Source organism: Equus quagga, chromosome 3, assembly GCF_021613505.1.
Source record: "Equus quagga isolate Etosha38 chromosome 3, UCLA_HA_Equagga_1.0, whole genome shotgun sequence".
In the NCBI taxonomy this organism is placed as follows: Eukaryota; Metazoa; Chordata; class Mammalia; order Perissodactyla; family Equidae; genus Equus; species Equus quagga.
In genome coordinates, this window is record NC_060269.1 from 35,739,901 (window position 1) to 35,755,775 (window position 15,875).

Below are 15,875 nucleotides of genomic sequence, written 5' to 3' on the forward strand. Positions count from 1 at the left end.
TTGTGAGGTCTTTGCTCCAGCCAGTGTAAAGCTTCCTAGTACGTTGCCGAAAGAAGCAATGTGTAGGCCCAGTTAGACTACACATCAAAAATAGGCTTTTGGAAAAGGCAGAAATATGGTTCCATTCACTTTTGTTTTCATGTGGAAGAGGATTTTTTTAAAGAAGAGAATTTGTGTGATCAAGGAAGTGGGGGAAAGTTTTCTTGGCAAAAACTCGAGCAAATGCTTAGTTGTTTTGATTTCTTCCCTGTGGCATTTTTGGCAAACCAGAGAAAGAGAAATTAAACTCTAGTTGGAGGACAATTGTTTCATGTTGTTCGCCTTGGAGACTGGAAAAAGCAGAAGAGTGCCAATTTTAATCTAGAATCCTTTGAGAATTGGAGGAAGATAAGGTGATTATGGAATAAGGTTTTAAATTACCACAAATTAGTAACTTGTAACTGAAGCCACTTGTGTTTGAAATTCTAATATCAATGCATTTTACCAGATGAAGTCACCCTAAGAGATAAGAACTTAACAAGTGGTAATGAAGTCCATGGTGGTGGGAAATGAGTTTAAAGTCTGTCGAGGCTATCCTTGAACAATGTGGTGGGAAAGATTCTATAAATTCAGAAGGGATCATCATCTTCTAAACTAGTACCTTGTGTTTTGCTTCCCAATGATTTGAATAACAGGCCCATTCTAAAGAAATACTGTAGCTGCTATAATTATTGGCATGTATTTGCATCTAAGTGGACTTGTGGTTGGAATGGGGCCTTTAGTTACCTTATTTAATGAGAAAAAGTACCTGTATTAAATGTGTGTATTTTATAGGCCAACATTGCCATTGTAGCCTTTAATTTTTTATTTGACTCTCTTGTGAGTACCCTTCTGTGTACTCACTGTGCTTCTCTTAGGAAAGAGTGTGGAGCAGATCCTCTCCTCTTTTGCATATTTACTTTCAAGTATTGCGTAAAATAGTTGCAGAAATCAAGTGACCAGAATTAGTCTCTCCTTTTGAATAAGCTATCTTTTTCCGTTAACAATAGCAGAGATTACCTTGTTTTGCTGAAGTGTCTGTGGCTGAGCTGACTGCTAAAATTATCAAGCATCAAGCATCTGAATCTTTGTACCGCCTCTCACACCAGCATGGAAACTAATTTTTGATTCTTTTCCATCGTGTGCGGTGGTTTCCATCTGTTCTGTGGTGTTGGGATTGTCTCTTCTATCCTTCCTGCTTGAGAGTTCTCTGGAGGTTTCTCCTGGGTCCCTTCATTTTCTCTCATCAGTTTCTTTCCTATAGGGGTCTGTGGAGAACCTGTGAGTTAATTTCTGGAGTTTATATATAAATATAAACTTTTTTTCTTTGTCACCACAAGAGGCAAATTTTTTTTGTTCTTCATTCTAAAAAAAAATATCAGTTTCCTGACTTGGTGTTCAAGGTTGAATGCTTTAGGAAATGAAAAAAATTTTTTTTCTTTGAGAATATCAAGAGCGTTAACTAAACACTCTCAGCTCAGAGAGTAAGATAAAATTGCTAAAAGGAACTAGAGACCATCCATTTATGGAGACCACTCCTGGGTTTCTCCTTTGCTGACATGCACAATACTTCACTTTTGACACGGTCATCAAATATGTCGATTTTTTTCCCCCATACCATCCAATTCTTTGACACCAACTGAGTGTCCTACCATTCAGTTCAGTTCTGATTCTATCTACTTACAGTCAGCATCAGATCCCACAAATTAAGGACTCAGTCCCACAAGACTGCCACCCACTTCATATACCAGTTGCAAATCCCAGGTTGTCCCCTGTACTTCTGACTGGCTATAAATCAGCATTCCCACAGTCCCCACCTTGGATATCATCTTTTGCTGGAATGGCTCATAGAACTCAGAGAAATACACACTTAACATTTACCAGATTATTATATAATAAAGGACATGATAAAGGATACAGATGAACAGCCAGATGAAGAGAAGCATAGGGTGACGTCTGGAAGGGTCCTGAGCATGGGATCTTTTGTCCCTGTGGAATTGGGGTGTGCCAGCCTTTTGGCACGTAAACATGTTCATCCACCCGGAAGTTCTCTGAACCTTGTATTATTGGGATATTTATGGAGGCTTCATCATGTAGGCATGATTATTAACTCCGTTTTCCAGCCCCTCTCCCCTCTCCAGAAAATGGGGATTTGGATCTGAGAATTCTAAGCTTCTATTCATGTCTTGGTTTTTCTGGTAACCAGGCCCCCATCTAGGAGCCCACTAAAAGTCACCTCATTAGAACAAAAGGCATTCTTATCACCCAGGAAATTGCAAGGGATTTAGGAGGTTGGTGTCAGATGCTCCTCTCACTCAGGAATTTCTAGAGGTCTTAGGAGCTCTGTGTCAGGAACTGAAGTCAAAGACTAAATATTAGAACAAAAGATTCTCTGAGTGCCCCTGTTTACAAGGGTTTTAGGAGCTCTGTGTCAGGAACTGGGAGCAGAAACCAATATATATGTATTTCTTATTATTTCCCACCATCCATCTTGTGAGAGAATATAAGGAGCTTTTAGTATAGAAATTAGTAAGATGAAAACGCAGTTTACGTGGTCTGTGCAGGAGTGCAAAAGATTGTGCCCACCTGGGGAGGGCTGGTAGGCAGCTACCTGGATGCATTACTGGGTGGCGTTTATTACCTTTGACAATGTTGTAGTCTATGGTTTATCTCTCAGCATTTCAGGCTCCGAGTCCGTATGTATTGGTAAGAATTGACCCATGCTTCAGGGTTGGACTCATGTCAGCCTTACTTTGAGAAGGACAACTGAAGCCTGGGTGCCTAATAGGGCATCACATAAGAAATTTCTGTCACCCGAACCAGGACGCTTGTCTTGCTATGTTCAGTATGTTTTCTTCCTGTGATTAAGTTACCTGGGAAGCAAGGTCATAAGCACCAAGTTCTTTAGTCATTTATGATAACAAATATAACTATTATAGGATCCAGGGCACTGGCATTTGCCTAAGCAGAAGGGTCTTTCCTTGTTGGTTAACCTGCATAGGAAGCAACACAAAATTATGTGGTCTTGATGGGGAAGGACTCAAACCTGGAAATTAAAGGATTGAATGGTTAATGACATCGAGCTATTTTAGCTTGATGTCTACATTTCCCAGTAGATAGGGTCTCCCACAGAAGAACTGGAAGGCTTGATGTCTGTTGACTGAAGCTTTTGTCCCTTGAGAAGTGCTTGGATGGTTACTGCTAATGCTTTCCTAAAATTACAGTGTTATTGACTTAATGGCATTTAAATATTGAAATAATTTAACATTTATCTGCCTGTGTATCTTTGATGAGCTCCCGTAAGGTATGATCATCTCTTTTTTAGTCTCTGTTAGTTGGCACAGCATCGTAAGCAGATAGACATTAAGTGTTGTGGATGCTGATTTATAGTTTCACAATTAAAAATGCTTTTGCTGTTACAGTAAACTCCAAATTTCCTGGCATATGTCAGGAATTTGGTGTTATAATTAATTCAGTATCCTAGATTTAAAAAAATTATGCCTTTCATTCTTTGTAATTTATATCAATTAAATTATAATGAAATGCATATAGCATAACCAACTGAAGATAATTTGTCTTAGAAAAATGTTTTTGAGTACCTGAAAGTTATTATGTTGTAGCCATATGGAAATGCCCATTAATGGAAAGCTCTGATTAATGTCAGAATAAAACAAAATGGAGAAAAAAGTAGTTTCACTTTAAAAGCCTTACGTCCAAAATTCTTCTTTTTGGAAGAAGAGGGAAAGAGCGGACATGCAAAAAATCTGTGTGATTTCAAATGAGGTGGGAGTGGACTGGTGGGAGAGGGCCTCAGGAAATGAAGTGGAAGGCTTTGACTCTGTTTTTCAAAACTGGTTTTAATATTTTTAGAAATGAAGAACATTGTCCTTAGAGGATGAGGAACTATTTCTCTAGCTTGTGTTTCTGAATAAGTAATAAATCCAAAAGTATTAAAATTAGGTTTTCTTGGGAGAAAGATGATTATTAATGACAAGAAGGACACGAGTTAGAAGTAGCTTTTTAGTACAGAGTTTTCAAAGCCTTTCAATTTTTGAATGTACAAAATTCTTATCGTAGGCAGTTAGCCTTTTATTCTTTTGTAATTTTTGACTATTTCTCATAGTCTCTGCTTTAATTTTATGTTTAAAGTCAAAGCTGTGGATTGAAAATGTTGTTATATTTTCATTGCTTTCCTTTTTCTTCAGCATTGATTTAATAAGGCATTATCTTGGTTTTAACTCCAGATTAAACCCTTGGTTGTAATTGATCACCTAACTCTTTAGATAGTTGTACCTTTCTTTCCAATGACAAATGTAGTCTGTATCAAAGAGTCTTTTATTTGGTAGTATGATCTCATTATTTGTGTTCTGCTTTATCATATGCCTTTTCATTTCGTGGCCTTTTACTTCTTTAGCAACAACTGTGTCTTGTGTTATAAAAATTTCATTCCTCAATCTCAAACACTGCTATTGGAAATGTGACCTGGAACAAACTTAACTTTACAAACATTGGACACAACCTTAAATGTTCATAAAATTGATGACATGGAGCTGTATTTAATGATGTGGAGGGATGTCCATGATATAGTAAATGAACTAGGCTGTTTGAACATTTCATTACAAAGAAAGGAAGGAAAACTCAGAAAGGATTAAACCTAAAATTTACTAGCTTATCTTAAGGTGGGATTTGTTATGGGTAATTTTAATTTAAGTGAAATTTTTGTTGAAACAACAGAAATATGCACAAATAAATGTACAGCTTAATGAATTTTCACAAAGTGAAGATAGCCATGTAATCCGCCTCCAGATCAAGAAATAGAACATTCTCAGAACCCCAGAAGCCCTTCATCACACCCAGACGGTCGCTATCCATCCCCGTGACACGTGAGCACTTTCCTGACTTCTCACATCATAGGTTAGGGTTGCTGCATTTGAATTTTATATGAATGGAATAATACAGAATATTCTCTTTTGCGTCTGGCTTCTTTTGCTCCTCTTAGGAGATTCATCCATATGGAGAGAATCAGTAGTTCATTCACTCTCACTGCAGTACAGTTTTCCATGTATGAATGTACTACAATCTGTCTATTCTACTGTTGATAGACACTTGAGTTGTTTCAGTTTCGGACTATTACCAAGAACATTCTAGTGCGTGTTTTTTACGGAACGTTTATGTCCATTTCTCTTGGTTATATGAGTAGAATTTTGGGGTCTTGGAGTATGTGTTTGTTCAGCTTTAGTAGATATTGCCAAAGAGTTCTCCAAAGTGGTTGTACCGTTTAATTATTCCCACCCAGTTAGTGTGTGTGACAGTTCCAGTTGCTTCATATTCTTGCCAAAGCTTACTGTTCATTCACAGCTATTCTGATAGGCGAATAGTAGTCTCTTATTGTGGTTTTAATTCTTTTTCCCTGATAACTAACAAGGCTTAGCACTTTTTCGTCCATCTATTGGTCATAGGGATATCCTCTTTCATGAAGCTCTTGTTCCAGTCTTTAGCCTGTTTTACTTTTTTTTGGGTTCTCTCTCTCTCTCTTCTGATTGATTTGTAGGAGTTCTTTATAGTCTGATTGTATGTTTTTTCTCAACTATGTATATTTCAGATTTTTAGTGACTTTTTAAAATTCTCAATTTTATCTATGTTTCCTAAAATTTTATCAGAGCAGATATTCAATATTTTAATAAGGAAAAAATAAAACTATTATTTTGATAACACAAATTGCCCTTTCTTGATCTGCTTTACCTTCCTTCAGTTTCTTGACTTTTGAACGAGTGGTCTGAAATGCCATTCCCCTCGTCCTCCTGGGTAGCTCGCTCTTTAATCTCCCTGTTTTAGTAAAAAGGTAAATTTAGAGGTGTCTAGGCCCCTTCTCCCAGTCTTTCTATTCCTCAGTCTCGCCTTAACTCTCAATAGTACTGGCTACCCGCTTTTTGCAGGTTTCTTCACACTGGACTTTCTGATGACATTGAACCTCCCTGGTCCTCCAGCCTCTTCCTCCTTCTCTGCTTTGCTGAGCGGGCAGTTGGCATCTCCCCTGTATGCCTTTGGAGCTCTTTTCCCCACAATGCCCTCTGTTAGCTTCCTGAAATAGTTGGGCAGCCTGAGCCATGTGCTGGAGGTGACACCCTTCAGAGAACATTGCCACCTTCATCTCTAAAGCCTCCTGCTGTTCCCAACTACCTGCTAGATATAAGCCCTTGAAGATCACTTCCACCATCATCTTCCTCCTCAAACCAGCTTTGCCTCCTGTGCTCCCATCTGTCAGTGAAACTGACCATACTATTTCATAACCCAGACATGAAACATTGGTCATCTTTGCCTTCTTCCTTCTCACCCATAGCCAGTCTGTGGCTAAATCCTGTCAATTCTTCTTCCATAGTAGCTGTCACATAAGAGTAATATAAACAACAGCAGTAATGCTGGCTAACAGTGATGGAGTGCCTATATGTGCCAGCCACTGGGGCTAGATGCTGTATATATGCTACCTCACTCAATCTCATAATGGCCTTTTGAGATAGTTTCCTCATCTGTAAAATGAAGATAACAGTACTGAGGCCCAGAGAGGTTAGGTAACTTGCTCAAGGGCGCTTAGATGTTAGTGGGAAGCGGTGATTCCAGTCTCTGATTGGAGGCTGTACTGCTTTGCTCTGTTTCCTTATTTGTAGTTCTACCACCCAGCTCCCTTCCTGCCTTATTACTACTTCTTGCCCAAATAGCATTTCCCTGCTAAGTTGCACTTTTCCTCATTCTGATCCATCCTCCAAAAATTGTCAAGTGTATCTTTCCCTAATGTAACTCTATTCACATCCCTTCCTTGCTTTACTTTCAGTGACTAATTTAGAAGCCAACAGTAAAGACAAATTTCTTCAAATCAGCCTTTTTACAGACCAGAGTTTGGCCTCTGGCTACACTTCTGTAAACCTGAGGTGCTGTCTCTGAATAGGCTATGTCTTTCCTCATACTGTTTGCTGAATCTGGAATGTGTCCCTCACCCCCTCAGTTTTGTCCCTTCCTTGAAATCTTCCTGGTGCTTCAAGACCCAATTCAGATGTTGCCCATCATGTGGAACCTTCCTGAGCTTCTCCTGCTAGCTCTGTGCACCTCGAAAGTGGTTTGCTACCATCCTTTCTGCTACAATAAACTGAGCACTTAATTCTCATCAGTTCCTTCTTTGATACCCCTGAAACCTCCAGTATAATCTTTAATAGTAAGCATTTTATTGATTTGTTTGAGAATTTTCTATGAAAAACACAATAAAGGGAATTTGGGTACATGGTTATTAAGACCCATGGCTGGTGATAATTAATTCCAAAGCTTAATGGATAAAGCGAATGTGTTGGTTCCCCAGGGCTGCTGTAACCAAGTTCCACAGCCTGAATGGCATAAGACAACATAAAGTTGATGTCGGTGGGGCTGTGCTCCCTTTGAAGGCTCTTAGCAAGGATCCTTCCTTGCCTCTTCCAGCTTCTGGTGGTTCTTGGCAATCCTTGGCATTTCTTGACTTGTAAACACATCACTCCAATCTCTGCTTTCCTTGTCACCTGTCACTCTCCCCTGTATCTGTCTTCACATCTTCCCTCTTCTTTGTTTTCTGTTAAGGGTACTAGTCATATTGAATTAAAGGACCACCCTATTCCAGTATGATCTCATCTTAACTAATGCCTTCTGCAGTGAGCTTATTCTCAAATAAGGGCACTGTGTTCAGCATGTCTTTTCATTCTGGTGTTTTGACATCTGGGGCCTTACTGAACCTGGGAAGGCCACCCCTCCTGAGGCTAATTCCTAGAGATAAACCTGAGCACTTTTCATATGCCAACTAACCAATTCAGAGCCCGCTTTCCCTCCCCTGACCCCCTCTTTTGGGCTCTTTCACTCCAGGCCAATACTCTCTTGCCCTAGTCCTCCCATGGCCAGGTCCCAGGCAACTCAGGGCAGCCCTTATCCCCCAGAGCATGCTGCAGTAATTCAAACCAGCCAGTCCTAAGCCTGCTTACCCTGCCTCACCTGTTCATTCACCTGGAAACCACAGTGAAGCCTCTTGCCCACGTTTTCCCCTTGTTCCCTCTGCCTCCTAGCTGGCCCTAGTGCTTCCCTGTGCGACCCTGCATGGCTTGCTGTGCCTCCTGTTTGTGGGGCTCTGTGGGTATAAACATCTTCCTTCATGACAGTCATTTCCAAGTCTGTGTGTCTTACCATAGCAGATTAAAATAAATCCTGGGTACCTTCTAAAACAGTCACATTTTGAGATACTTAGGATTAGAACTTCAAATATCTTTTTGAAGGTTAAAAGTCAGCCTATATCAGGGAATAATCTATGTGCTGGTGTTTTATTTGCGTTCCATTGTGGGGCAGTGACCCAGTGACTAGGCTCCATGTAGCGATGAGCAGACTGGAAGTGCAGCGTGCTAGAAGGAGAAGCCACAGCAGCTCTCTGTTCTTAAATGTCAACCGAGGGAAAGCCTAATTGCAGCCACCCTGAAATTACCTCATAGGGGAGGCACAGAAGATTAAGAATAGGGAGAAGGATGGATTTTCTTTTCCTTCGAAAGGTGGCAAAATGTGTTTAAATTCTCGGTTTGAAGAGTTGAACAGATGAGCTGTTGTAATTGTTGATTTTTAGGAATATATTTGATTCCAAAACCCTTCTAATTGTTTTTTTCTTTTTTTAAAGAAAGTGGCAGCCCAGAATCTCGTGTTAATGCTATCCATTTCTTGGTACACAAACTGCCGGAGAAAAATAAAGAAATGTTGGATATTTTGGTGAAACACTTAACAAAGTAAGCCTCTCTTTCTTCCTAGCTTTCTTCCTTTTGCCCTCAGTGCTATGTGGTCTTCTTGGATTTGTAACGGTTGGAACTGGGGCTGTGTCCACAATACCAGGGACCACACCTGGAAGGGCAGGCTGGACGTTTGACTCATTGTGTGTGTTTTGGACAAGAGTGTTGAAATATGATGCTTTCATGAAGTCGTATAATTATTTGCTTAACATCACTGCCAGCAACTTGGGGTTTGATTTGAAGAGAAGAGAATATTATACATTTCCCTGTACACAGATTCTGGAAATGTGATTATAAGTCTGTTAGCAAATTTAGCTTGTTTTCATACCTACCTAACTCTAAGTTTGGACATGTCCGTTAAGTTTGTTTATTTTAGAAATAGGTAGTTATTTCATCAGATCTATTCTATTCTTTTTACTGCCTCCTTAAAAACTAAGGAAAAGCTAAATTCAGTGGAGAAATTAACCCGTTCTTCAAATATAAATGACTCCTAGATCACTGTAATGATAGAATTGTAGAAGTGAGAGGAAGCTGAGGAGTGCTATGTTTTAGAACCTTTATTTTACCATAAAAAGAAACTGAAGGCCAGAGGCTATTAGAAACTGTCAAGGGTCCTACAGCCATTCATTCATTTGGTCAACAACTATTTAGTGAGTGCCTTTTTAAGGTGCTAGTGGATGCATGGTTGAATAAGATAGACAAAGCCCCTATTTTCATGAAGTCGCTTCTTTCTAAGAGGGAAAAGACAATAAACAGTTTGCAAATAAAAATATAAAATAACTTCCCGTGATAAGTCATAAAAAGACAACATAGAATGAGGGGTTAGATAATATATATTGGGTGTGGGACTATAAAGAGGGTTACTGAGGAAGGTCTCTTTGCGGATGAGACCTCTGCGTTGAGAACCGAGTTAAGTGGCTGGACTGCGGAGAACAGTTGTCTGGATTGTTCACTGCACAATGGTACTGGGCCAGAAGGGTAATAGTGCAGGTGTTCTGACAAAGCTCTCTGTGCTTGTGAAGGTAATTATTAAAGAGGTGCTGTGTAGTCTAGTAGTCCCTGGAAGCAAGAGTATAATGATCTGGGAAGAGAAAGGGTGTTCTAAGTAGAGGGAAACAGTAAATGAAGGCCTCTGAGGGACACAAGCTTAGCATATACCTGGAATTATGAAGACACTGTGGCTAGAGCAGAGTGTCAAAGAGAGAGAAGTAGGAGGGTCAGCAGGGGCCTCCTCATGTAGGGTATGTCTGATCCAGTTATTTTAGAGGCAGACATGGCGGACAGTTGAGTCTCTTGCCTTCTTGTCTTTAGGGAGATACAGAGTTGCAGAATACTGTACATTCTACAGTGATTGCCCCTCTTTTAACCCGAGACCTTTCTTTCTCCCTCATCAATATTAGTGTTTCAAATCACTCCAAGCAGAACCTAATGACCGTGGCAAATTTAGGAGTCGTGTTTGGACCAACGCTGATGAGGCCACAGGAAGAAACTGTTGCTGCCATCATGGATTTGAAGTTTCAGAATATTGTCGTGGAAATTTTAATTGAAAATCATGAAAAGGTAAAACTCTCTCTTTTTTCCTTAAGGGAATACCTGTTTTTGGACTTGTCACCGCATGCTGTACAATTATCTTCTTAGATTCCCCTTCTCTCTCTCTTTAATGGTTTTGTTGTTGTGATGAGGAGCTTGGTCCTGAGATGTTCTCACTGAGCTTCTGTCTTCTGTTGGAGTTCCATAAACCCGAAGCTTACTTGATAGTCTCTTATCTCACCAGTTTAAGGAAGGAATATTTAATCCAGATGCAAACGAATGTCAGTAATGTAATTGTGGACTGTTTGGCTTTCTCGCTCCCTTCATTCCTATCCTTGGATTTCTCACTCAGATTCTATTTCCGTAACACAGGGAAAATATTTTTGTCAATCTGTGTCACAGTCTCCCCAGAAAAAAACACATAGCTCCTCCTCTCCCCACAGTTGTGCTAACAATTTCAGGGGACTCACATGCCTCCCCGAATCTGGAGACTCCGGGTTAAGAATCCCTGGTTTTGGGAGCCAGCCCCATGGCCTAGAGGTTAAGTTCACCTGGTCCTCTTTGGCGGCCAGGGCTTTGCCGGTTTGGATCCTGGGTATGAAGCTATGCACCACTCATCAAGCCATGCTGAGGTGGTGTCCCACATAGAGGAACTAGAGTGACCTACAACTAGGATATACAGCTATGTGCTGGGGCTTTGGGGAGAAAAAAAAACGGAGGAAGATTGGCAACAGATGTTAGCTCAGGGCCAATCTCCTCACCAAAAGCACACAAAGAATCCCTGGTTTAAAGTGAATAATCTCTTAGGTGACATATCTTGTTACTTGATTCTCTGTATTCAAGGGAATACATGATTTTTCAAAATAACAATTGACTCAAGAACTTTGAGATTTGCAGACGCCAGAACAATCCTAGCGTGTGCAAATATCGGTTCCCACTGAAAAGTTAAGCTTGAAACCTGGTGAGAGGTTTTCTTTACCAGTATAGTAAAAGCAGTTGTTTATGGATGTAAGAAGTGTCTGTGGCTTTTTTTGGGTAGCTCGTGGTGAATTTCTGCCTCCTTTTGTGGTCCTGTCAAACTGTCATTAAACCTCATTAGTGTGCACTAAGCTATCCAGACAACTTCATGGAATGATGGCTACAATTAATTTTTAGAAAAAGAGATAATTAGACTACAAGCTTTGAAACAATGTTTAGTAGTGCAACTATCATTAGATTAAATCCCAATTAGAGAACTTTTATCCAATTTATTTGTGAAAATTCTGGCTCTGGGCCTTGCTCTTGGACAAAAGGATCTCCATTTAATGTTGCAGCTTCCTATTTTCCTGTCTTGTTTGAAGCTGGGAAGATAAGTGCATTGTTTTTCTGCTGGGAAGTCAATAGTGCTGCTTTCACCTTGTTAACAAATCTTACAGGAATTTCCAAGTGGCATTGGTGAGCGAATTACAATTGTTATGGCAGATGAAACTGGGCCCGCTCTCAGAGATTGAGCTTTCCTGAGCTAAGAGGGCTTTCGGTTTTCCCCCTCTCCCTGTCTGTGGCTAGGCTAGAAAACGCGACCAATGTGAACTGAAGCACTGATGTTTCCAACCAAGAAGGGAAGAGGTGGGATATTGAGTTTCTGATTCTTCACTTGGTGCTTAGGTTTAGGTCTGGAAGCAGAGGGTTGCTTGGGGTCGGGGGAGGGGAGCTGATAGCTCAGATTAGTTAATATTTCTGAGAACTTAATTTCCCCATTATCTCTTCTTTTCTCTCCATTTCATCCTTGTCCACTTTTGCTCTCACTCCCAGCTCTTTGTTCCTGTTCAGCTGGGCTTCACTTCAGAGTTCAGGCTTTGCTATGAGGAAAGATATTTCTGCTGACAAGGGCGGTTGTGCAGAAAAACTTCATATGGACGTGTGTACCCATATGAGCCACAGGTTTCCTTGACAATTGATCCACATATACCACCTAAAGTTCTTATGTTTGATTTGAATGTGATGAGGGAAGGACATAGTTCCTCTTAGTAAATGTTTGAGAACGAAAAGAAAAAGAGAGAGAAAGTGAGAATAGGAAAAGTCAAAAGGAATAGTCTTGTGAAGAAGAAAAAAATTATAATAATATATAAGGGGGCAGAAAGGAGGGGAAACTAGAGAGGAATTGAAGAGGCCCAGGTAATGTCTTTGAAGGAGAACAGAGAGGGGAAATGGCAGTAGAAGGAAGATGTTTTCTTTTCCTGAGTTATTTATTTTTCCTCCCTAGGAATGTGAAAAATGTTGACTCTGACTAGGAAAGTCGCTAAAGCAGAAGAGGAAACTTTCAACGTATAATTAAAGCAAGAAAGCTCTAGATTAATTTTGGCGTTAGAAAAAGACCCCTAGTTAATCTGCTTTGGAGATCACATTTTCTCCTAGCCTCTTTGCTGTTTTCATAAAATCCATATGTACTTTATAGGAAACTTAATCCATATGTTTTGGCTTCGTTTCCACATAATACATTAAGATGTTGTTTTAAAAGAAGTGTTCGTGAGCCAAAAATATTATTGAAAGTCTTTCTTCCCTTGCAAACCAGAAAATTGCATTTCCCTGGTGGAAAAGAGTACTGTGAAATTCTCAAGGATTTTCAAATTGGGGTTGTGCCTTAGAATTTGTGAGTTTTGCATAAGTTTTATTCTTAAAGTATAGTTGTTATGGATGAATTCAGTCCATTTGTAATGAGTGCCTGCTCTGAGTCAGACATGCTGTGAGATTTGAGGAAGTAGAGACAGTGAGTCCATAGGGAAAGAAGAAATATCCAATAGTAACTGCAAGATATGGTGAATAAGCTCTCTCAGAGAGATACAGAGAAGGCTACCAAGACTTTAGAGAAGAGTTAATGTCCAACTGTGGGGAACCTGGAAGGTTTCCTGAAAAGGTGGTTTCAATAGGTTTTAAAATGGAGTTTTTGAACAGGTGGAGATGTTTGAAGAGGACATTTCAGGTATGGGGGATCGCGTAATCAGAGAAACACGGAGAGTAGGTGTGTGTTCTGGGAATGCAGCTCCTGTTGGAACATGGGCGATGGCAGTAGACAAGATTGGAAAGGGATTCGGGCCAGGTGTAGGGAGACTGAGAATGCCACTGTAGGCCTTTGCATTTAATTTTATAGGTACCAGGGCCTCTCATGGTTTTCAAGTAAACTGCTTTAGGAAGCTTAATCTGGCAGCAGGGTTTGTAATAGAAAGTAGAGGAATAAAAGACCAGGTGAAGGTCCATGGCGTTAGATTAAGCACCTGATGTCTCATGCTAGTGAGAATGGGGAGTTACAGGATGGAGAGCATCATTTTGAGAGGTGGAATAGACAAAGTCCAGGGACTGGATTGGTGGGGCATCTCAGAGGAAGGGGTATCAATGTTGATGAGGAATCACTCCTGGAGAATATTGATGTCATTAATAATAGGAAGGAAGAAAATGTGTTTGGGGCAGGAGTAAGGTAAGTTCAGTTTATAACATGCTGAATTTTAGTCATTGTCTAGTTGTCCAGACAATTGGAGATGTGGGGCTCAAACTTGTGAGAGAATCTAGTGGTCAAAAGTTTAATATAAGATGAAAAGGCATGAGATTGACATGAGAAAGTATATATTGGATGCCCATTGTGTTATATGCTTTCGAGCTACTATATGGGGTATTTATCTCATATAACCCTAGTGTTTGTGTGTGTGTGTGTATGTACATACTTAAAAATATATGTTTAAAATAGATATATATTAAAAATACATAAAGTCACCATGGCATATATATGTAATAGTGTCCCTATATATGTATGACATTCTTACTGTGTGCATTATCCCTTTACATGTATGAGAAAACTATAGCATGAAACATCAGCTTGCTCATGGACCCATAGCTAGTAAGTGGCAGTCCTTGGGTTTGGCTAAGGATTGCCTGACCCTAAAGCCTTTGCTTTTCATCACTTGGAGTAGGTAAGAACAATATCCTGAGAAACACCGAGATTTTACTATTAGTGATAAAAGAGGAGCCAAAAGAAACCCAGGCAAGGTCAGTGTCGGGGTGGTCCAGGGGCGTTGTCAATGAGGCCAGGTGCTGTCGCGAGGGGGAGAGTTTGAGGACTAGCAGATGGCATGTGTTCTCTCCAGGAGTAAAATGTCTGTTGAGAGCAAGAACTGAAATGAACTTGTAAGGGCTTAAAGGAGTGAGTGTGCGGGAATGAATGATAATAAGTATGGATTTGCTTTGTGTTTTTCTTGTATGACAGAGAATATGCAGGAGGAAAAGTCAGAACAGATGTGATGGGGGAGGGAAGAACGGAGTATGACCCCTAGCACCTGAATTGTGTACAGCTTGCCAGTCACTCTCATGTTCTAGTTACCTGTTAGCTCATATCTGGGGTGGGGAGTTCCTTTAGAGGAACTCAGTTAAACGGGTATGTGAAGACCCTTTCCAGAGTCATAGGGTCTGTTTAAATCGAGCCCCTTTTGCTATTTTATACATTTTTAATGTCATAAAAGAAATTTATATTTATACTGTGACTCCCTCTCATCTCCCTCCAAATCCCCAATTCCCTGAGGGCCCTTGAAGATTCTGAAAAGCCTTTGAGAATCATCAACGAAAACATTACTGTCAGGGTGATTTTTTTTTACTATTTGTCCTATTTTATGTTATTACTTAAATTGGCAATTCATGTGAAGTAAGATATTTAATGTTACTCTCAACCAAATCACTTTACATAATATATAATAATATCATTATAATCCAGGTTATGTTTACCTCGTTAAGGATTGTCATTGGATTTTTGATGTGATGTGCCATTCATGGTGCTCTGGGCTGCTCTTAGCTTTGTGCGGTCTTCAATGTGCACTGATGGTCATTGGTTCTCTGATGGTCAGCAAGTCATGACATTTTTTTCTAGTATTGGCCTTTATATTTTAAAGTTTCTGTGGACCACAAGGTGCCTGGAGACAATCACGTTTTATTTACATAAAGCTTTTCCTTGATGACGGTTCTTATAAATTTGTCAGAATAGGCATTTTAACCTTTGAAATGGGTTCTCTGGCTGTCTGCCTTGTTTTTCCTGGTGTGAAAATGGAGGCTGTTGGTGATGATCATGCTGTGTGGAAAAGGCTGATGTCATGTCCCGGTTCTGAGCCTTCTTTAGTGCATTTTGATTTATCCCTCTCTGTAACATGTGTTGCAAAGTCCTCGAATAGCCAGTGTCCCCCAGTTTCAGAAGAAACTAGAAAGAGTGAAGGTGAGAAGGGCATATATGTTTGCATCAGATGTCCAACGCAATCACCAGAATGTTAAATTACACGCACACATAGAAGAATGTCAAAGGGTACAATGCATTACTCTTGTTAACCTTGGGACCAGCTTTCTGACCTGCATCCCCATCTTTGCCAAAAGCTAGAGGAATGTGTCCCTGCCCCCAGGTTCCGTGGTGGAATGGATTGCCTGTTTAGACCCACCTTGTGGTCCAGCAGCAGCTACATGTGAACTGTTTTTGATATGGGACAGCCCACTCCTCTATTCCTCTTGCTGAAAAATAAGGCACATCCTAGCCCTCTTCTGCAG

General features: G+C 40.2%; 1 protein-coding gene across 2 annotated transcripts in view; it reads left to right on the forward strand.

The window, feature by feature from the left end:
- The window catches only part of ARHGAP10 (Rho GTPase activating protein 10), a 290,156-nt gene that overhangs the window by 190,995 nt on the left and 83,286 nt on the right, over nt 1-15,875 (forward strand). For both annotated transcript variants that reach the window (XM_046657071.1, XM_046657070.1), the window contains exons 17-18: nt 8,690-8,795; nt 10,196-10,355. In XM_046657071.1, the coding sequence (XP_046513027.1) occupies nt 8,690-8,795; nt 10,196-10,355 (266 nt within the window). The remainder of the gene's footprint in view (nt 1-8,689; nt 8,796-10,195; nt 10,356-15,875) is intronic.